General features: G+C 41.4%; 1 protein-coding gene across 1 annotated transcript in view; it reads left to right on the plus strand.

Annotated features, from left to right (window-relative positions):
• The window catches only part of SNCAIP (synuclein alpha interacting protein), a 94,923-nt gene extending 90,100 nt beyond the window's left edge, over positions 1-4,823 (plus strand). The window contains exons 11-12 of the mRNA XM_082497269.1: positions 148-218; positions 4,291-4,823. Of these exons, the coding sequence (XP_082353395.1) occupies positions 148-218; positions 4,291-4,375 (156 nt within the window). The 3' untranslated portion in view covers positions 4,376-4,823. The remainder of the gene's footprint in view (positions 1-147; positions 219-4,290) is intronic.
• Positions 4,824-23,693: the final 18,870 nt, after the last annotated feature.

A 23,693-nucleotide genomic window follows, 5' to 3' on the forward strand; every position in this document is an offset into this window, starting at 1 on the left:
CAGATTGAGCCTCATTTACTAACTCAAAAAGAAATCTGTTAAAATGTTATTGTGGCTATTTGGTTGCATGTTTTGATAGATTTCCTTGGTATGCATGTGGTAAGCTCAGTGCATGTTTTTAACTGATATGATGTTGTACTTTCTTAGGGTCCTTACTTCAGCTACACCAGTCTTTCCTCTAGCACGCTGAATGAAGAACTTCTGTGTAATTATGCTTGGTACGTGCTTATGCATGGTGATGCGTAGCATCTCTGTTGCTTTGTTTTCTCAAATTGCATGCGTTTGCTAACATTATTCATAACTGAAATACTGGAATTGATTGATGCACAAGAAGGGAAATAGATGAACAGATGAACATATAAAATCCTAGAAAAGCAGAAATTTATGATGGATTTCTGCTGATGTCACCATTGAACTGGCTACAGGATTTCAGTTCCAAGCAAGTATAGAAAGTATTCATAATTGTAAATCCACCAGGGAGTATAGCGCACTTTGGCTGAGTATTCAGCCTCTGTTGAATGAAAGTCAAGTACCAGATGAGAATGGAAATTAAATTTCCTCTCATGAGGAAGGCAAAAAGACCACAGTTCATCTCTAAATGGAGAGTACGGAGAACTTGAGGCAGAATGCTGTATTTTAAGTCTAGTGCTCTCCTATTTTCACACATTTTTCTTGCTCTCCCTCAGACTTTGACGTTAAATTTTTTTTTTAAAAGTGTGGTAACTTTGACTGTGTTCAAACTCCTTAGCTTAGACGTGTCCCATCAGGACTTTTCAGGCAGACAGAGACCAGTCCCTCAAGGTCCACGAAGACACGTTGGAAAAGACAACATTTATCAAAATGTGTGTTTATTTTATAAGCAAGTCCTTTGTAAAAGTTACCTGTCATTTTTCTTCAGCTCTTAACACTCACAAGTTCTTGTAGTGATATTTTTTTTTCTGTTAAACTGAGATGTAAATCCTTTCATTAGGCCTGGAAATTATTATTGCTATTCACACCAAAATTATACATTTGAAAATACTTCTGGGAAAATTATAAATTAGTCATTCTTCAGTTTGGGAGCCTAAATTACTGTCAAGTTACTCTTTTCTAAACGTCTAGTCAATTAGACCTTCCCATACTTAAAAACTCGATTTCCGTCATGGAAATGGGAGTCTTGTTCTGAAGTCGTTGGCACAGCGTACGTGAAACGAGAAACAGAACTGTTAAGGTTTCCAAGCGGTTTCATTCTCTCCTGAAAACAGAAGGAAATTCCAGTGCAGAAAACTGACTGCACAGCAGCAGTTTGAGGGAGCATCAGTGGGCAGCCTCCAGTCAAAACACCCCGCTGCCTGTCCAGACCGTGGAGTAATACAAAACCATTAATCTTATCCTTATGTTAGAGCCGTCTCCCAGATGTAGCCAGTTGTTGTAATTCAACATTGCCTTGTGTAAATGCTCTTGTGTGAGAAATCCCTGGCAGCGTGGCATTTCCCCAGAAGCAGCAAGAGACAGAGAAGGTCTGGCTGCCGCTGTAGAGTCACCGTCTGGGAGGGTGAAGGTTGGACCTGAACTCCTGCCTATCCCTCCAGGCACTCCTGATCCAGGCGCCACGTCCTGAAGCTGTCCCCGTGGTGGTGGGCACGTGGGAAACCAGAGAGTAGGAAACTAGGAGCAGAATGCACTAGGGGCACAGCTTGAGGAGCTTGAGGAATCTGTACCCACAGATTAGGACAGAATCGGGCAAATTGTGTGCCAGAGTCTGGGGCACGAGATTTCCAAAAGTCACGTAAGAATGGAAGACGCGTTGTGCTTTTCAGAAATCAGAACGCAGACCTGAAGGCTCTCAGAGCTTCTAAGCCAGCCTTGGCAAAATGGGTGGCCGTCATTAGTTCGTTGCATGCTGCCTTGTAGCCTGTGAAATTTAAATAACAGAAGAACATCACCATCACGTGCACTACAAGCCCCTGGACACTGTCTGAATTTTCCCTGGATGGTCTGGAGACACTGTGTAATTATCGCTTCAGAGCTATTTTGAAAATAACCTTTCTGGAAAACAGCACAGTCTTTGGTGTTTTAAACCTTTGTAGATTATTATATTGGGGGGGGGGGTGGGCATATTTCTGGACACAGTCCCAAACCCATTTGAACTCTAGACCCTGATATAGGGGATTTTATTAGCATCTTCTGAAATCTGAAGTAATTATAGAAAATCTGCCTTCGGTCAGATGACATTCCTGTGCACCAGTTTGCAGCTTCTTTTCTTCAACTTCTGTTTATTTCATTTGTTTTATTTTTTTCATTCAAAATACCCAAATATATCAAGGCTTTGTAGTTTACTTTTTTCAAATTGGTCACAGCTTAATAGTCAAGGATTGTATTCAATTTTCTAGTGTCCTTTCAAAATTTGATACACCCTATTTTTCTTAAGGCCCTAGAGTAAATTTCGGATGTGCAGGACGTTTTTTTTTTTTTCCTTTTGGAAGGATTGGCTAGTTTCTTGCATATTACAACTCCAAGCAAATGCTTGGAGTTTTTTTCCATCTTACATGTATGCCAATGAAGGGTTCTTTCCCACACTGTAAATCATCTGAGATCTGCGGTACATTAAAGTAAGCGTTAACCCACCATATCAATACAAACCCCTGTATTCACCACAGCTATCAACAGCAAAAATTGCTTCATACGTCAGGGGCAATCAGCAGAATCTACCATCAGGTTCCTGTCAGGTAGTAAACTGGGCATGCTTCTAAAATAGTAAGTGCATCTAACCTAACAGATACCCCACTGCCATGCGTAGTGCTAGATAAATTACAATTTCAAATATGTACTCTAGAAAAAGGATGCTTATCTGTATGTCTAATAAAATAGTTACGATTCAAACTAGTACAGCATGAAATCAATACGAAAGTAATTTAGGCCTCGTCCCAGACAATTTATGCTTGCTCTGTTGTGACCCGTTATGATCGTGCATCTGTGCCTGTTGCGGGAGGGGATGTTTAGTATTTCTGTGGTGACACAGGCACCAGAAGATATTAGAAATTTGGTTAGTAATTAGAAATATTGTTAATACGTTTTGTTGAGGTCAGCAGGCACCGTTGTGAAAGGTATGTCTGTTCAGCATTGTCACTTAGAGACATCTGCATTAGCTAAAAATGGTCCTCTTCGAGGTCAGAATGCAACTCCAGAGCTGCACAATGGGGTCTTTGGAGTGCCCAGTGAGCCTCCACACGGGGGACTCACCCACAGGGTCTCTCAGCAGTGCAAGTCTAAGCTAATGCAGTCGTTAAACCTACCCCTAGCACCTGTCCTCTGCAGCAGCAAACCAGCTAGTCATGATTGTGTTGTAGGAGTTTTACTGTTCGGCAGCAGTAACTAAAATATGAGCCTTTTAACCTGTTTGCAAGTTGCTGTGGTCTGGATGGTTAATCAAAAATCCTTCAGCTGGAGCGTTAATTGAAGAGAGGGGGGAACATTCTGGCAATTCAGAACAAGGGCATACGAAAGGAAGTGAAGAAACTGAGTGTTACAAATGTTTACTGTTTAATTTTTCTACTTTAATTGGCATGCTGTTATTTGAGTCTCATACACAACAGATAGATTTTTAGGGTATTTTTTTAATTTAAGTTCATCTAGTGTGGAAATGAAGACACACTATAGAGAAACTATCCTTATCTGCCTGTCTAATAAAACCTTAATGGTTTGAATAGAGATTTTACCTGAATTACAATGTTAAAAGAGATACGGGCCCCATGTCAGAAGGAGAATCCCTGCTTGCTGTTTTTCCTATGGCCTTTACCACCATCCTCTACTTAAGTGGGCACATAAAGTAAGTCCAATGAATCACCTTCTGAAAGTGTTTGTTTCTCTCTGGTGATTATTAACAGGGACTAGTTGATCCTCTTACAAATAGAGTCAGAAATGAACAGGATATTTCTTATGTTTGTTGTAGTGGATATTTTTATCACTATGGTACTCTTCCCTAAAGGACAAGGAATTTTTGGACATTCTGTGCATTACTACCAGAACATTATGACAGTGTACTAATTAATACTGTGACTTTAAAAGCTCCTTATTGTCCCATTGTTTTCCAGTTTGGGTTTCAGAATAGAAGCTATAAGAAAGTCAGTAAGCATTGACAGTATTAAAAATTATTTTGTGTGGGACGTGTCTAGAAAAGTAAGCCCAGAGACAAAGATTAATTCAGAGTTCAATACTTGCAGATGGAATAAAACAGGGTAAACAAACTCAAGGCAAATCCCGCTGTGTTGTTAGTGTTACCAGGAGTAATTTTCTTCTTTTTCTCTCCAGGCATGATGACATCACTAGGAAAAGCCGGAAATCCGTCAGTCAAAAGAGTACTGAAGAGCCAGAGCTGCAGGAATTCTTCCTCTAAACCACATCTCATGATGTCTCACTTTGAAATACCTGAAGTATATCCTTTTGAATCACTAATATGAGACATATCCCTCACCAGCAAAGCGGCAGCTGTTAGGATGCCTTAATTTGTAGCAGTTAGACCATATACAAACTTTTTTATGATATATGTGTATATGTAACTATTTTGTCAGCTGTGCTGTGTAAAGGCATGGGTGAGCAAAAGTAACAATTCGAAAATTGTTATGACACAGGCAACCTCCAAAACGTTTGTTGGGCCACAGAACACATTTTGTACTTTGTGTCTTGCATGGATATAGTGTCATATATCTTTATTTCCCTTTGTCAATGGCATATACTGTCAAAGTTTCAGCCAGGACTCTGCCTGCTCAGCTCCTCAGCGAGACCAAGGCAAAAGCATTGATTTTTTGGAGTATGTTTTGTCTGTTGTTATTTCTGGTTTTTGTAAAAAGGAAATAAAGATGGTGTTAATAAGACACACTGAGTGCAGATACTTCTCATACTTCGCTGTTTCGTCTTTTGAGCTTTAAGTGTTTTATTGGTCTTTTTGGTGTTCATAATGGGACAATGTCTATTACCAAGATTTCACTTCAGTATGTCAGTTGAGTCAATAATTGCTTGAATGTTTAGTGGTCCCTTTTCAGTGTTAAAATATGTAGAAATAAAAAGAAAGCACAAATGTAATTTTAAATTACTATTTATACTTACCAAACACTGGCAATGTGCTCAGCTCTGTTCAGATTACTGAGTAATCTTCTAAGACCTAGTCCATATTCTTTCAAAGCTGTCATGATCCTTTTATTGGATGTTCTTTGAACCTTTCAGAGAAAATGCAATCTCTTACTGAATTCACTTCATTTCTGGTAAAGTATGTGTACATTCTACATATGTGTCATACAGCACAACATCCAAAAGCAGACTACTAGGCAAGCTTAACTCAATACATTTATTTATATCAAATATGCATATATATTTGCTTTATTTTTATTATATTGATCTATTTCCATTTGAAGACTGCTACAGTTTGATGAGGAAGATCTAAATACATGAGGATTTATTTTAGTTACTGTTCTAATAGAACACAGGAAAGTCATAGGAAGTTTGCCAAAGAAATTTTTTATGACAAAGAAAATCATAGAATCATAGAGTGGTTTGGGTTGGAAGGGAACTCTAAAGATCATCTAGTTCCAACCTCCCTGCAGTGGGCAGGGACATAAAAAAATACGAGATTATGCAAATTAAATTCTGGCAATTGCAGAACTAGTGAGTAAATAACGTGGACACTCGAGGATTTTGACTAAGTACAATGGAGTTGCTTTCTATGCAGTTTCTCTGCCTGTTTTTTGCTTTGTTCATCTTGACTATTGGGCCTCCTTTCTGGTCTGTGAGAAGAGAGAGGGACTTGCTGCATGTGATTCATCCTAGCTATTACAGATACCTCATTTACAGGAGCGCCAGTCCATTCCTACTTACCACAGGGGAAGTTGAGGTAGTAGAGCTCTTGGAATAGTTACTTAGCGTTTGGATGCCTTTAACTGAGATAAATGTATTTCTTTGGGTCACTTTTCAGAGTGATGTCATGTTTGGCCATACAGACGCCATGGACCAAGATGACTGAATGCCCCGGGGACCCTGCTTATAGGCTTTGGATGAGCACAGAGTACTACTGGATAAAATGGAGCCAATTGAGAGATCAGCAAAAAAGCCCACAAATAGAAATAATAAAAGCGTGCACTTACAGAAATGAAATTCTGAGTTTCTTTCCACAGTTCTTATCTGTGACTTGGCAACACTTTGATTTTTGAGCTAAAGTAATAAACCTAGCACTCTAGCTGACCTGAGCTGTGTTGTTTAAAGAAACAACTAAACCTCCAAAAATATCTGTCAGCCGGGAACAGCAATACCTCTAACTGGGCCTCCTGTCATCTGTGTGTGTATGAAAAATCTGAATGCAAAGTGAGAAGAGACACATGTGCTGCAATTGCCAGAGTGCTGAAAGAGAGCATAAGAAGGCGAGATCCTGTGTCTGGTAGATGGGCTTAAAACAAATTGGCAATTTGCATTTTTGAGAGCGTGAAGAGTGTTGACTATGGTCATGTGAATGGCAGGAGCAGCAATCCTGCTGAGTGATCTTGTCTGGCTGGAGATGTGTAAAGTCTGCCATAGCTATCTGTAGTATCTAGCTGAAGCTATGAAGATAAAACTGAACTTCTGTTAAAGGATTTGAAACAGACCAAGGTGTAAGTATTGTCAAATCCTGGAAGAAAGAAATTGCCTATTCTGGAGACTGAAGATTTAAAAGTCACCTGCTCTCTGCAGGGTAGCAATTTCTACAGAGTATATTCTCATATAGCACATGGTGGGTCAAATTATGCAAGTCTTGTAGGGCAATAGAGATTACTAAATGAGACAGGATTGGGATGCCAGAGGATGTGCAGGATCTGTGGTTAAAGATATCTGTTAGGTAATTGATGTTGTGTCAAAGAGTCCCATCCCAGATAACTGGATAACTGAATACAGCTGGGGAGGGCTGGGAGTTTCGAGTGAGGGCTACACGTGCAGTTCATATGGCTATCCACAGTTCCTGAGCACCTTGGGGCAAAAAGCTGTTTCACGGCTAGCTAGTGCAAAAGAGAGGCCAAATTGAGGTAAGCATGAAAAGTAGTGTCTGGAGGGTTTTATCTCTAGAGAAGGTGAACTCATGTTGTATAAAATGCTGATTTTATTGTTCCTAATTTGTAGTTTCTTTCCTACCTAGGGCCCCAAAGCCTACATGTGGTACAGTCTGATGTCATGCCTATTAGAGAAATGCTGATTCTGTGATCTTCAGCTGGCTGAAGCGTGTGCTCTGCATATTTGTATCCTTCGTAGCTATAGAATCCAGGTGCCATAACTTCTTGTGTTTGGTTTATAATCCTCCAGGCACATCCCTCCTGGCATGAGTCTAAGTCAGGCTTCTGTCAGCAAAGCATAAGCATTTCCCAGAGGCGGAAGAGCTGATCAGGGATTTTCCAGCAAGCGTCTTCTGAAAGTATCAGTTAGCCAAAGCTTTTAACAGGAGCAAAACCCCCTTTTGATTACAACCCTTGGCAGAAAAGGTCCTCCCCGTCCTCCACTCAAGTTTCTGATCAAAAGAAGGTAGTGAAATAATTTGCCTAGTGAACCAATGTGTGTCCTAGTAAAACTGTATCTGTAGACACCACAGATGCAAAGAATGGCTTTTCATGTTCTGTCACCCCCAGAGATGTCAGAATAAGACTTCTCTGTGTTTGTCCTGTAGTTCTGTACCGAAGGTGATCATCAGGGTGTTGGAGAGCAGGAGCGAATTCCCAATTTCATATAATCTCTGGCTCTTTTTCTGAAGAATGAAAATCATTTGCTAGGAGCCTTGCTTTTTCATGGTTGGCTGATTCATTTGTTTGTTTCAGGCATTTGAGATGGGCAGCGTATGGATACGTGCAGTATCAAGACTGCAAGTATGGTACTGTATTTCATCAGCAGGATGGTGGGATACGCTTTGTCCTGCACTAGTAGAGCAGCATTTTAGTAACATTTTATTTATTTGTCTTTCAGTCTCCATATTAGAAGGGAAATACATTGGTTCACGAGGTTACTAATGAATAAAATAATAGTCAGCATGGTTGGTGTATGAAGGAGATGAAGGAGACAAGTGAGACAAGCAGTTTGATTTAATATTCATTTCACTGTAGCTGTCATTCAGAAACCTTTTCGTAACATCAAGCTGACATAAGATCAATGGTATAACAAAATACAATTGACAGCGTAACAGTAAAAAAATACTTCAACATCCACTTATTTATAACAAAATGGTAACTGTCTCAGAAACATGTTCTCTGAGAGCTGATTTGTTGCATGTTTCATCACCTACCATTACAGCAATGTCAGAATATGGCCATGCAACACAGTCAAGAGTAAAGTAAAAATGTCAGCACATCATGTGCTAGCTATGAATTAATGGATTAGTGAATGGATCTCATGGTGAGACAACTTTTGTCTGCTTTGTAGACTAAGATTCAGCTCCTAGTACCCTTGAAATATTTCCTAGCCTTTTAAAAACTACTTAATGAAAATTTGACAGAAAGGTCTGTGAAAAATGTAGTCTGTGTGTTTGTAGCATCAAACTGCAAGGCTAAATTGTCTCTCATGAAATGGTTTCTCCATGACATAATAGGAATAATTTCTCAAATTATATTGCATTTCCTATTGTAAGATCAGAAACATCTTTCTAACTGTACATCAACTGTACACAAGTATAGCCTGTTACATAATTAGCTTTTGTATAACCTTGTTTCTCTCTTTCTAAATGCATATTGAGATTGCAAGTAAGCACACAGTTGTGCGTGAGAAGTAAGTATAGCACACGACCTGTAACAAAAATGTCCGTCAAACACAGAACTATGCTGAGTATAAATTGCCCAACTGAAAAAGCCCAAGCACTGGATAACCTGCAGTTCATCCTCTGCCTCTGCATATCACTGCCATATCACCTTCTTGCATACACCAGACATACTGCCCACTATTTGTGCCCCTCTTTTCTTCATTATATTGACTAGTGACTATGTAACTTTGACCCAAGTATTGGAGTCTGCAGCCAGGAGAAATCAGGTAGGTTCTTAATAAGCCACACGACCTCTTCCACATAAAGAAGGGGTGCTACATACACAGCTTCCACCATCTCTCCTTTTTACACGCATTTAATAATGCATCATCAGTTTTCTGGATACTCCAGATTTTGTAATGTGGGCTGTTTTTTATCTAACATATATGGACAGCTATAAATACTAGCTCAAGCCATCTGTTTCCTGAGAAAACATTACTCTTTGTCTTTGACGTCTGCACAGCCACTTCCTTTCCCACTCTAGCTGCTAGGTGTTTTGCCAATGTGCTTACTGGCAAGCAGTGTACAGGAGGAAGGAAAATAATTATTCTGGGTATATTTGGGAAACTGATAAGAAATCCTGAGGCTGTTAGAACACAGAGCTAGCTTTTACGTATCTCTTTTGTCAGTCAGCAATACTGCTCCAAGAAAAGACAAAATAAAATCATGTGGGTCTGGAAGGGAAGAGGCTTGAAAAGAGTTCACCCTCCCTCCTGTACAGACATGAAAATAAACTTACATGTAGGTGGTGTACAGATATCTGTAGAACCTTGAAAAACTGCAGAATAGGGTCCAACTCAGGGGTTTTGCAATGCAAAAGTCTGTGACACGGCCGTACACATATGTGTCTGTGTATGCATGTATGGACATGCAGCAGAAGAAGAGGTTGCCCAGAGAGGTAGTAGGTGCCCCATCCCTGGAAACATTCCAGGTGAGGTTGGACAGGTCTCTGAGCAACCTGATCTAGTTGAAGATGTCCCTGCTCACTGCAGGGGGGTTGGACTAGGTGACCTTTAAAGGTCCCTTCCAACCCAAACCATGCTACAATTCTGTGATTCTAAGAGAACCTTTACATTTTTCTTCTCAGCTGTGGATATGGACAGCAAAACTAGAAATATAGTAAACAATGAAACATGAAAGTGCACAAGCGCAAAGCCGTAACACTGAAAAGGAGTTACTTACCAAAAAAAAAAAAAAAAGACAAGTGACAAAGACAACTGTCTTCCAGTACACAACTGAAAAGGAGGATGGGAATAAATGCTTCTCCTTTTTGCTCTGCACATGGTCTACTATAGGTAAAGCAAGAAGCAGTGAATATAGGATTGTAGCAAAGGGGGTGGAGGTTATGTGTTAGCAAAACTTTCCACAAGTAATGATAGCACTAGAATCAATAGCCTGGGGAAAGATGTGAGAGAGTTGTAATTGGAGGATTTTAAGAACAGGTGGGAGAAACAACTGTCAGAAATGCCATGCCAGAAACAATCATCAGAAATGCCATGGGGCAGGCATCTGAACTTGGCTGACCTTCTAAGATCCCTTTCAGGCTGCTCTCTTTTAATGGGTCTGTGATTCAATTGTGGCAGAATCAGCTTAAGAGAGAAAACTGTAGAAGTCTTTACAGCTCAGGGCTTCTATGGCACTGTCAAGACAACCAACAGTTCTGCCAGAGGTCTATGATATGGCATTTATTATCTGAGAACATTGATCAAATAATACGCACATACAGGTTTGTTAAGGAATCGAATAGGTGATGGAACTTTAGGCTTCCTTGAAAATGTCTGCTAGAATTGTGGCAGCTTCTAAAATAAGTTTCTGGTCCATTAAGAAACCAGATAATATCCTTTTGCTCAGTGCAAGGCCAGTTTTCACTAGGTGCCAGGTTTCTGAGCTGTAAGAAAAGGTTCTTTTACAGGATCCTCAGATTTCACTGTACGTCCAGTGGCAGCACAGGAGAAACGACGAGAGATCACTTACTGAGGGTAAGTGGTCAGTCCAGGTTTAGTGAAAAGGAAGAGCCTTCAGCAGCAGCTTAAGGTGCCCGTGTTGGAGAAGAGAAGCTGCCACTACCCGAGCAACACAGTGTAGCAAGTGTGGGATGAGACAGTGGCAATCATGGGAGTGACCCTGGTGCTGTACTTAGCCCTCAGTTCCCTTTCCTGTTGCTCAAACATGGATTCTGTCTTTCCCTTGCTGGAGATAAGCATTAAAAAAGCATCCTGGAGATACCAACAAGATAAACATGGCTTCTCCCAGCAGCACAGGAAAAAGTTACTTTTGCCGTTCCAGTGATAAAGCATTGAGTTCTTGGCATGAAAAGGGTGCACTGGCAAAGGGGTCTAGAAAGCCAGATGTCGTGGTTTCAGCAGGGATGGGGTTAATTTCCCCAGGGATGCATCAGGGGACACAGGTATTCCATCCCAAGTGACCCATGCCCATAAGAGGCGATACCGGGGGGGGGGGGGGGGGGGGGGGAACAGACCACGACAGTCGCCACTCTGGGGCGGACTGCGGCGGTTCGGGTCTGGTCGGTGCGCATCAGTACTGTAATCGCGTCTGTATATCCCTTTATCGGTGTCATTTTTATTGTTTTCTCTTCCCTTTTGTTGTTCTGTTAAACTGCCCTATCTCAGCTCACGAGTTTCGCCTTTTTCTTCCGATTCATCCCCACGGCTGCAGGGGGTCGATTGAGCGGCCGTGTGGTTCTTTGTTGCTGGCTGTTGCCAAACCACAACACCAGACTTGCTGCTGCTGCTGCTACTGCCAGGGCCTGGGAGGAAAAGAGGACAGGAGAGTTGCATCTTCAAAACCAGCTGCTGCTGAACGTACTCCCACCTCTCAGCAATAACCACTACCATATCCATTGCCCTGACGCTGGCAAAGTGGCAGCAGCGCTGGTGCCCTAACAACTGGTGCCTGCTTTACCAGTAACGGCAGGAAGACCTGCGCAGAAAAGAAGAGCCGCACTGAGAGACTGCATGTGAAAAACAGGCTGTTGGCGAGCCTTTTGCTGTTTTTCAGAGGGAAATGTGCGTATGATGCCATTGGGTAAATCCATTACAAGTACTGCTAACTCTCTTGGGTACCGTGTTCTGCAGAGCCCTCGCTTGCTGCTCTGCTCACTGTTCGCGGCTAGTGTCAGGGGCTGATCTTGCTCAAGGTCTCACTTGGCAGTGCACAATAAGATGCTGGTTACATCTGTGTCGCTCCAGGTCCTTTGTTTATCTGGGCAGGACCAGGTAAATAAATCAGCCAAGTTCTTTTGTTTCCTGGAGCATGATACCTGACAGCTCTCCTAGAGCAGACAATAACTTTATTTTAGAGTGAAGATTTACACCTCAAAACAGTGGCTGAGGCTGCTGCATTTGTATTAATTACTTTCTGAAACACTTTATAATGAGAATACCCCTTATAGATGATGTTACAGTTCACAATTGTAGTTTAACTTCATAAAATCTTAATGGGAGAAAGAAGTATGCTCAAAATCTGTAGCCTATAATTTCTGGATGCCTTATTTTTCCTGGGAATCCATTTGCAAGAAAGGAATGTAAATGCATTGCTTTTAAGCAACATACAAGCAGTGCTGTGTGCAAAGTGCTGACTGTTCTCACCTAAAAGTCACTTGGATGTCTCACTTGCTCAAAAGTGTCTGCCTGATGTGTTCCCAGGCATCCTCTCCTGAGTGGCTTTTCCGAAGCAATTTTCCCTTTATACTATGAAATAGTTAGAAAACAGTCAACTATACTCATGGACATCTGTAGTTCTATGATGGAAAATTGCCATCCAGTGACATCCAGTGTCCAGTGACATCCAGTGTCCAGTGACAGCACTGGAAATAATTTTTTCCCTGTTTTCAGTAGAATTGTGGTGTGTCTTAACAAACCTGATGGTGCTGAAGGGAAGTGCTTTAAAGAGTACTTCAAATCATTAAGAGACACTGTGCAAAGAATAATTACAAAGAAATTCCAGTGTAGGTATCCACCCTGAAAGATTTTGCTGTGTTCATACGAACAAGCTAAGCAAATGCTGCAGTAGAGCCAACAGTAAAAGAAACAGGAAGAAAATCCTTTTTTATGCTGTAGCAATAAAAAAAAAACCAACCAGGCATTCTCCTCCTTTGCTTTTTATTATTCTTTTACAACAAACAAAATATGCACGTATTTCATTAGGCAGTGTTAAATAGACAAAACAACCATCTGGGGATCAAATGCTTATGTATGTTCCAATTTATTTTGAGGTTTTATTTATAAAAGTCCTCTAATGAAAACGTAGTGACGTTCACTCTTTTTGAATTTCTGGTTTCCTTGGGCAAAGAAATTTGCCACATGACAAATCGTAGGCATTTTTAGGGAGCTGTTATTCATCCCTTTCCAGCCTTTTTCAATAGAAAGAGAGGAGAGATTTGTACTTCAAAATAAAACTTTTAGGCCAGAATCTGGGTGTTGTTAACAGGTCCATTATCTGCTCTGAACAGCCTTTAAAACAAGGATCAGGCCATATCCAACAGAGACTAAGGGGAAGAGAGTTTGGTGTTGATTAAAACCAAAGAAGCTAAGAACCTTGGAGATCTCCATTGCTGTCTGTTAGAGAAGTGCTTGGTAGTCAAGAGGCCACTTCATGCCTCTCCTGTGACTGCACCTTTTGAAGCCTTTGGAAGCCATCACCATCTCTTGGACTGTTAAGTCAGATACTGGAACAGAATGAATTTATTCTGAAAGCAAAGAGAGGACAGGGGTCCAGTGAGAAATCCATTTCTAACAGAGAACAATTTTTCACTTCTACCCTTGTCCTATGGATGGATGGAAGGGTAGATAGATATTCTTTCACATGTATATGTAAATGTTTATATATATCAGAAGAATTTAAGATATCACTTAGGTATAAGATAAAACTTGGCAGCTACCTGTTACACTAACAGGTTTTGTCTGGCATTTTGTGCTCCTCATATTTGTTTATGTAGCAGAACATATGTCAGTCAAACACTGCTCATTGAGAATAATAGTTACTTCAAAGCAGTGAAAGCATGCTGTCTAAGGCACCAGGGAGCTGTTTAAGAAATATTTCAGATAAAAGCCTTTTTAGGAGCCAAAATTTTCCTAATGATATATTTAGAACTTGTTTCAACATAAGTTTGGAAAGATTTTACATACAAACTTTTTAGAAGTTAAGTTCAAACTGTGTGCATTGAAGTTATATTTGAAACCCAATAACTACAAATGCATGTCAGTGGTATGTATGATCATCCAATTAGCAACTGTCCTTAGAGTGTTAGTTTCTGTATTCCAGATGCTTTTTTTTTTTTTTTTTTTTGCGCCACTTCAAGTGCAGCATGCTCCAGGTTTTAGACCGCAGCTCTTTAACGTGGTCTGGCATTAAAGTGTTACAGGAACATATTTCAGCAAGCTGTTGACAAGATGATTATTGCAGGGACCAAGCTGTTAAAAAAATAAGGTTTGCGGGGAAGAATGCAGACATTGTTTGCATACAATCATTTGGGGTTTAAGTGGAAAATGAAGGGTATCCTGCGTGTAGAACACGAGTGCCAGAGAAACTGCAGCGGCAGACAAACCAGGGCAGCAGGGAGATGCTCGCTGCCGTGTGGCCCCGTTGGTCGCCAGAGGGAGACAGAGCGTGTAACATTTCAGGGTAGCGCTGAAAGTGGCAAGACACGCTCGGGGGAGAGGTAGCACACAAGATTATGCGAGTTTCCAAAACCGCTATAGATATGCATAATAATCAGAGTTCACTGCTTTGCTCTGTTTGCCTAAGGGTGGGAGTGCATATGATGAGGGAGAGAAGAGTAACTTCATGTCAGCTGAGGGCAAAATATTCCTAAATAAAGGCAGACTCACTAGTAACCTTTTTTCTTTTTTTTTAAATTCTAAGTTAATGTGATACTTACACAAACGTGAATGCTTTGACCAAATCTACACAGATGCACGTGTGTAAGTGCTTTGCTGGGGTGCAGACTCGTTGGGAGATAACTCAAAGGGTGTTTGAGACCTCATCTTCAAACCGGAGGAAACCTGTTGTTATTAAAAAGGGCATGTCTACATCAATATTTCATTGTTTCAAAACTCGTTAACAATAATGTAAATGTTGGTGGCCAGAGTACTGGAGGAAAAGTGTGTTCTCTTTTATAACCACTGTGCTTGCAATTAGCTTGTGTTACAACAAGGATGAAAAGACAGCAGAGATCATCTCTGCCTGGGCGCCAGGGCCTGACACCTGCAGAGCGGTGAGATCAGCCTGTGGATGATAAACTCAAGCCTTCCTTTTTTTCATCAGCAAAAAAAAAATGATTTAGAAGTCTACAGTGGCTGTAGCAATGACTGCTGGAAAAAAAAAAAAAAAAAACTGGCAGCCAAAAATCATGGTACTGCTCCAGGCAATAGACCTGGAGATCTCAAAGACATCCTAATTACCTGGATGAGATGGCTTCTCACAGCTACCACAGCTAATCAACATCCCCTGCTCTCAAGAATTTGGATTTTTCTAACTTCCTGTCTGGCTAAACATCTTCATTCTGCTTTCTATCTTACCTTATTGATGGGAAAGAAAAAATTGGCAACTTAATGATTTACAAGTAGTCAGGCTGTCAGACACTGTTTTTCACTGAATGCCCATTCAGTGTAATTTCCTTGATGTGTCTGAGAACAGAATCATACTGTCACGGTGAACGTAATGTGGACTCTCAAGTATTCTGTATTCCAAAACACACGCAGAAAATTTATCATTTCTTCTGTGTACCACCCATAATTGCAGGAGAAATGGATCGCTTACACAGCACTCATTCAAATTAATAGGTATGTTACAACTTTCATCTATACAAACACAGTGAGAAGAAGAGCTATTCAAAGTATAGGAGAGAAAAAAAGAAAGACACAGCAGCTTCTGACGCATGGAAAGGCAAAGAAGGTCTCTTAATCAGATATCTCATTTTGTTCTGTTCAGAATAGTACCTTCATGTATGGCTCTGGCCTTGGTTCATTTTGGCTATTGCAATTGTTTCAAATTTAGTTTGGAAAAAGTGTCCCATATGACAGTTTTATGAACCATTTCTTTTGCAGTACTGAAATAATACCATTTCTGGATCAATCAGGCCAACAGGTTTACCTGGTTGTTAACTACTTGGATTTGGCTTTATTGGAAACTTTTCACATATAAGAATAAATTTAAACAGATAAGCAGACACATACTGTTCTTATTCTATTTCCTCTCAGATTTGCCAAGTTTCTTTTATTTCTCATATGAATTCTACATAGTGGGTAAAGAAAATAAGCCGTATATATTTTTACAGGTAGAACATGTGTTCATCTCAACATCACCTGAACTGGAAGTTTCTGTGCTAGTGTAGCATGGTTTGCTTCAGGAAATCTCTCCGCTAGTGCAAACAGAATCTTAAACAGGACAAAAACTTTTTCAAGAAGGCAAAAGCCTAACATTATATTTATTTTGATCATCCATTATAAGATCACTTCAGAAAATACACACTACTCTTGTTTTTATTTCATCATCTCTTTTCCTCTTTTATTTAGTCATTTATACTGTATTCATCTTGATAAAATTTAGCCATCTGTACTGTGTCATATGAGCCAAATATTCATTTTAATGAAATTCCTTGCAAATTTTGTCATTAATTTTCAGCTATACTTGGAATTTTTCCCAGTGTTTACAATTAAGTAATGTCTTTCATCTCCAGAGATCCTCAGTGTTTCTCACATGCTGTGGACCTGCCTCCAGTCATCCTTAGTTCTTCAAAGAATTTGTCTCCAGTGATGGGATTTAGGTTTTAGTTCAGCACATGCAGTGTTGGGTGTGTATATATAATGTTTTTATACCAAAAGCAAACACCGTTTTTGTGTGAGCGTTTGAGTCTGTACATGCACAAGGACAGGTTATGTGTTTTAAAGAGCCATTGTTTCATTTACTGGCAGAGCCTAACAGGGGAGAGGCAGAGGAGATATTAACCGTTTTGGCCTGGGAGTTAGGAAGACAGCTGAGATCCAAAGAAGCAATTTGATGCTTTCTCACCATCTGCAAAAAGATTTTCTCAGCTGGTTGGTATAGGCTGCTACGGACCACGAGTGACCTCATGCCTGTGTCTGTCTCGCAGAGCTTCCTGCTGCAGTCGCTGGAAAGCCCATTTTCTCCCTCTGCAGTTTCAGGCAACTTTGCTAAGGAAAGACCATGACAGCATGAAAATGCAACACACGAGCCCCTCCTATGAGACATCAACTTCCAAAAATTAGTTTTATTCCTTTTATTTGGTCTTTTGATTTAAAAAATGAGTTTGATTAAATAGCAATAGGAAAATGCTAATAACCTTTCTTTGATTTCCATGGTTCCTGTTGGAATCTAAACTGCATTGGCCACTAACTGCTGCTCAAATTCTTCCTCACCTTTGCCTGTGTTCTTTCTCCTTTCCTCTCCTTGTGGAGGGAAGGAAGGGTTAAGTCAATGTCCTCACAGAGGAGTAATAGTTCTTCCCAAAACACAAGTCACAAGCAAACTATTTAATTGTAAACGTCTCACTGAAGAATTGGTACACGAGTGAGACATGACTTCATCCTTTAACCCACATGCTTCTCTGGTCTAGGGAACCCTGGTGGGTTTGGCCCATTTTAGTCATAGTTGTCATGGGAGATCCTTAATGACTTAGTAAGGTAGCTAAAAAAATCTCCATACAGAATCCAGCATATGGTATATTTATTGGCAAATGCTAATCCCCCTAGGAACAAGTTCTGTAGTAACAAATGATGAATTATGTGGCTTCATAAGCACTCATGTCATCAAATGCACCATTGACCTTTTTACATTTTCAGGGGGATTTTCTGCTGTGTGCAGTTTCTCTGGTTTGGAAGTGAAGCAGTTTAACAACACGTCCTGAAGGAAACAGGTAATCAATAATTTCAGTTTTGGTTACTGTAAAAGGTAAATGAGACCCATATATTTGTTGGTCAAGTAAGCAATCCAGGGTTTAGCGAGGCTTAAGCAGGGACTAGAAAAGAACATGAATACTTACAGTACAGGAACACAAAGTAGAATTCCTTGACAGGAGGAAAGAGGTAAGAGTAGGTCAAATAGACTTCACAGTGCCAGAGGAAAAAAATATATGGTCGTTTAAAGCATGCTTTTTGGGGACAAGAAGCAAAACTGGGAAAATACCTCACTTCAGTGAATAAGTCTGTTATGAATTGTAACAGAAGATGCTTATAAGGCAGCCTGCATTTAACAACCAAGAGGATGGATCCCCATTTAGATTAATCCGACAGATGATCTGAATCCATTGCCTGCATTATAATTTTGGTTTGGGGCTTATTAGAACATGGAAACTCTAGGAATGGTATTGAGAACTGGAGAAGGGCTGCCTGAAATGGCCAGATTGAGAAATGAAGCAGAGAAGATAAGGAAGGATATGGTCATGTCTGGCTGCCCTCATATCTTGAGACTAATCTGCCCACAAGAACAGTGTCTGAACCATCAATTCAGCAAAACTAGGCTGCTGCAGGAACCAGAGCACCGTTTCCTGCAGAATGGTTTTTCCTAAACTCACATTTTAAGGTCTGATAGAAAGGATCAACTATTTCGATGTGTATATAACACACAGTGTTGTGTGTACCGTACATAGTCTGTGCTGCACGTGGGTACCCACTGACTGCAGCACAGGCAGAGCTGCAGCAAAGAATGCTTTCTTTTTTGCGTTGACCATAGTCCGTGTTAAATTCAAAACTATACCCTGTGTTCAGCCAGCTGATGAATTTGAGCTCTTCTGTCCTTGCCTCAATCACTACCACAGTCTGCTGTTCCCAGAACCATTTCTGAAACCTGGATGCTAGAGCTGGTATCAGGTCAGGCAACACATGTGGGAGAAAATGAACCTACGTTTCACAAAGTGCATCTGCTGCCAAGTGAAACCATGGAATCCATAGCTACAGTGGTAATGTAGTTATTTTTGGTCCTGATCTCTCCCTGCGCTCTGTATAACAGCTGAGGTGAACTAACATAACATGGTGTTGCAATGCACATGCGTGCTGCCCCAGCCATGGGTAGACAGATAGCTGTCCAAAACACCTTTTTCCCTTGTGGCTGAATCTGTAGAAGGCATGTAAGTAAACAGCAGGTAAGTTATCTTGATTGCAAGTCACTTGTGAGGTAGATGTCAGCACAATTCTGAGGAACAGCTAGTATTAATGTACCATGCATTGCACTGGCACACTGCATGCCCCTAAAATCAGCACTAGGAATTTTTCAGTGATTAGTCAAAGGGAAAGGATGAGCTGTTGGTTGGATCGCCACCAGTGTTTCTTTGTTTTATTGTATTTCCTATGGGGCCATTCATCCGTGGCTTGACTGGGCTGGACCATGCTTCACTGTAGAAGCTGAGCAGGGTTGCAGATGAAGTTGAGCTAGAAGCACCACCTTTATTACTTCCATGAAGGCTGACCGTAACCATAGCTTGGGTGAGGGAAGCTGGGCACTTCTGCAGCTTCTCTCCCATCACACACCTCAGGCTGCCCATCCACATCCACAGGGACTGTCCGCTAGAGACCTCTCAACCACCTTCCATACCCCTGCTGCTCACCCTCAGGCCCCAAGGTAAGTAGATGCCTCATCAGCATCACGGAAACAATTCTTGAGGTCCCAGTCACCCCAGAAGTATGAGGCAAACCACAGTAGACCAGCACAGGCACACTGGAAAAAAAAAAAAGAGTAGTTTAAGCAGACTGAATCGCTTGGGGCTTGGGCTGCCAAGAGAATTTTTGGGCCCTGAGAACATTTATATGCCCTGGGCCTGGGCTGCCTTCTCCATCCCATCGTGACTAATGGTCCTAATTGATTGGAACTGCCAAGCCCGGCTGCCAAGCAGAATATTTTTACAATCCTGGTTGTATTTATGCACTGACAAATAGAAAACTCAGTGTCAGAAAAGAAAGTGCAAAGCAGAACTACAGGAAAAGAAACAAATCAGCAGGCCGGACTGTGAAATGATGAATGACAAGGCACTGAGGGGGGGTACCACATGTGAATACCTGTGCCTGGTGCGAGTGAGTGCTGAGAGCGCCTCTAGAAACAAGCCTCTAAAAGAGCATTTGGCACATATTTTGAAAAGTTGTTTTACTTTGAAATATCCACTGGCCTCTGCTGGAGACGCACTTGCTTTTCTGCTTTCAGTCTTTTTCAGGGACAAATGCCATCCAAATTTGTCACGTCTACCAGAGCACTTTAAAATATAGAACCGAACCTGATACAAAATGACGGCCACAAAGGATCTCAGTAGGAGCAGATAATTTTTATTGTCTATGACAGAGAAAACCTACTCTTTGGAAAAGACTGTTCCCCTCTCAGGCAGCACTGCAGCTTTTTTACGCAGGCAGAGGAAAAGGTGGTGTCCTGGTTTGATTTCTTGTGCTAAACCAGAATAATCAGCACATGTCCACTTGTTAGACAGAGGAATCAGCTTGGAGGAGCATGGTATTCTTAGGTCTGGTTTTTATGCTAGCGCATGATAACCCAAGCATTTACTACAGCTGATCCAATCTAAAATATCTTTTCTACCTAAAAAAAGATACAGAAATAGTAACAACTTCTCTCACAGCATCTCCTCAGCTCTGCTACTACTTCTGTGCTGACTGCAAGCCTTCACAAGCCTGTTTGGCTCATCTTTATTCAGATGAGGCTGTCCTTCCAGTTACAAATACTGTAGTTTTATGAACGGATCATGCTTAAATTAAACACTTGGAAAAAGTCAGAGAACATTTCGAGTAGACTTTGTGAGGCAGGAAGGTGAGGGTAATCTGTAAGGTGATGATTTGTAATTTATCCAAGTTTGGATTCTCTCCGGTTTTGCTCTTTTGCTATTCAGTATTATGGACCTCTGTTTCCTGTCTGTCTCTGAGCCCAACCCTTCCTCCAGGAGAGGCTGTCTGCAGCTGCCCATCAGGCTGGTAAAATCAAAGAGTTAAAGTGAGAAGTGGATGCATTTTCAACACTTGGTAATTGTTTTTCTGCACTTATATATAATTTTCTCTGGGTTTCTTGACTGTAGCAATGAGGAATGAGATGCCCAGACAGAGACTGGAAGCAGGTAAACTTGTCAAAGGACAATAGTGAAGCAAGGAGCTTCAGTAAGAAGCTGGGTTACTCAGTAAGTAAATGCAACAGCAATCACAACAGAGGAGGCAGACGCCAAGAATTGCCTTACTGTAGTAAGATCAGTGCCCCTATTCATGCGTGAAGTAGATGACCTGATCTTTTATGTGATCCACCAGGAGTGTTTTATAAGCAGAACTGCCACACAGTCATTTGTCACTGTAAGGCCGGGAAGATGACTGCTGAGTTTTGCCCTTCTGTCTGCCTCCAGATATGAAAATTGAGTGTGTATTGATTGTATGGTATATTGGCTTACTGCTGACATCATAAATAAGGGCTGTAAATCTGCCCACTTTTTCACGGCACTGGCTAAGGCAAGAGACTGCCTACATGGGATGAGGGCCCTACGATGCTTTCCCATCCAGGCGTTGGTAGCAGCAACAAGGAGGAGAAAAATGACCGGTTATCTCATGTGACATAATATGAGACCATGGCATGGCCAGGTAGCAATGGGCATAGGTGGAGAAAAATGCTTGTGAAGTGACCTAATCAACTTTCTTTCCTCCCACACAGCCTTGCTGGAAAGAAGAGATATCAAACTTTCCTTTCAGCATCCCTCCAGCGGGAGAGATGCTAAGGCTTTAACATTCACTCTAAAAGAAAACCCCCGTGTCCAAGAGCGCCGGCGCCGACCGAAAAACAAAACAAACAAACAACAAACAAACATACAAAAAAAGCACATTTTCTCTGGAAACCCATTTCCTCGAGGAAGGCAGCAGAGGGGGCCCTTGTCCCGCAATGAGGCAGCGAACCGCCGCCTCCTGCCTCTTCCCCCCCCCCCCCCGCCCCCCCGCCTCCGCTGAAGTTGGGGTACCAGCACACGCAGGCGGTTGCCGGGGATGTCTCCGTCCGCTGGGAAGCGACCCGAGCTCCCGGAGGGGCAGGAGGTGTCAAGAGGCAGAGAAAACCCTGCCGCCCTCCCCCCTCCCCCACCCCTCCCCCCTCCAGCCCAGCCAGCGGCGGGGAGCGATGCCCCGGACCGGCCCCGTGTCCCCTTCCCGCTCGTCGGCTTGGTTTGTCCTCTGCGAGTGGGGAGGGAGCGAAGCGGAGGAAGGAAATAAGGTTTGCCAGGCGCTGGCCCCGGGTTAAAGGATGAGTTTCTGTGGCGGGGGAGGTCGCGCTGTCCGGACTCTTGTCTGTGCTGCCCCGTGCAAAACTAAAATTAAAAGTTAGCAACCCGGGAGAAGCGTGACTGTGGGCAGCTGTGTCCTTTTCCCGTTCCCTGCACTGGTCCTCATGCCCTGCAACAGACGATCTGAGAAAATGCACTTCTCCACGACCCGGTGACGAGTACAGGCACATCTGATGTTTTTGCTCACTTTACCAAGGCACAGGTTTGTCTTGCATGTTTGTGGAATGGGCAGATCTCAAAAAGAAAAGAAGATAAATTCAGTGAGATTGAATTGCTCCTCTATATTCAGGAAAATCAGCCACAAAGGGTGTCATGCTCTCAATCCTGTCTGATTTTCCAGGAAAGTAATTCACAAGAGCACATGTTTGCACGTATCATGAATCAAGAACATGAAATGAGAACTTTCCACAATATCTGCCCTTTGCATAACAAGTGTATTGGATGAAACTGACAAAAACTACAGAATGAGTTTTCACTAACAAGGCAGCGTTTTTTTAAATCGCACATAGAATTAAAGGATAGGTAGTGAAGAATTGATTTAGCACTCATCACCAGAATTCATCTTATCCCTGGGCCTGATTCAACCGCACAGCATTAATGCCAACGGGATAGTGTACAGAGGTATTCAAGAGGGAACCTCGTAAGACCGTGTCACAAAGTACAATCATGATTACAGCCACCACTGGAGAACAGTTTGTTTTAGTAATTATTATTTCCTGAGGTTTAATGTTCTCTACAGGAATAAAAGGGTGCAGCATTGTCATGTATAATTCACACTTATTCCATTCGTGCTTGTTAAGCAAAGACTATATACCTTAGCACAAAAGGCAATCAATCCCTGATGCAACAGCATACAATTCAGAGACAGGACAGAAACTGAAAGGAAAGGAACAGTGAATGGCAACAAAAACTGGTTTTATTTACTTGTGATGTTTATGCTTTCCCTGGGATTCTACCTTGCACAGCTGTCTCACTTCTTGGGGCATTCTGTCTTCAGGTGCAATGTAATACTTTATGTTCGATTCCTCAAATAGGCCAAAATTTTCATGACAATCTGGAAAAGACTTTGTGCCAAAATTGTAAAGTACTTCCTTACTACTTTTTTTAAAGTGTCTGAGCAACAGATAGACTGCGAGGGAAAAGAAGGGATAAAAGCACCGGACTACATAATCCTATTTTAATATAAGTTTATAAGTTCCATGCATAAAGGAGATCATAATTTTCTTTTTCATAGTTTTTAAGTAGTAATCTGATTATTTAAAAGCTATGACTAACACAAATTTCTGAGCAATTTTTTCTCTACAGGAAATTTCACAAGAAATGTTAAAGTTACTGCAAAATTGATCTTCATGAAGTATAACTCCTTAAGTATAAGGGAAATATCTGTACATTTTTTTAAGAAAATTTTTGTGATTAATTTTGTCATCTTGCTCTTTTGGGGATCAGAAAGATTTTGCTTCTTTGCCAAATATATGGAGGAGAGAGAAAGGTGTTGCGCATGCAACAGTGATTCAGATGGAATCCTCCAACTGTCAGCGCTGTCCATCCATCAGGACAACCTGCTTTGGATAAACAGTGAGAAGCCAGCAGGAAGATACTAGGTTTTAATGACTGCTAGAGACGAAACATGAGGGA

Source organism: Vanellus vanellus (genome assembly GCF_965231255.1).
Source record: "Vanellus vanellus genome assembly, chromosome: Z".
Classification (NCBI taxonomy): domain Eukaryota; kingdom Metazoa; phylum Chordata; class Aves; order Charadriiformes; family Charadriidae; genus Vanellus; species Vanellus vanellus.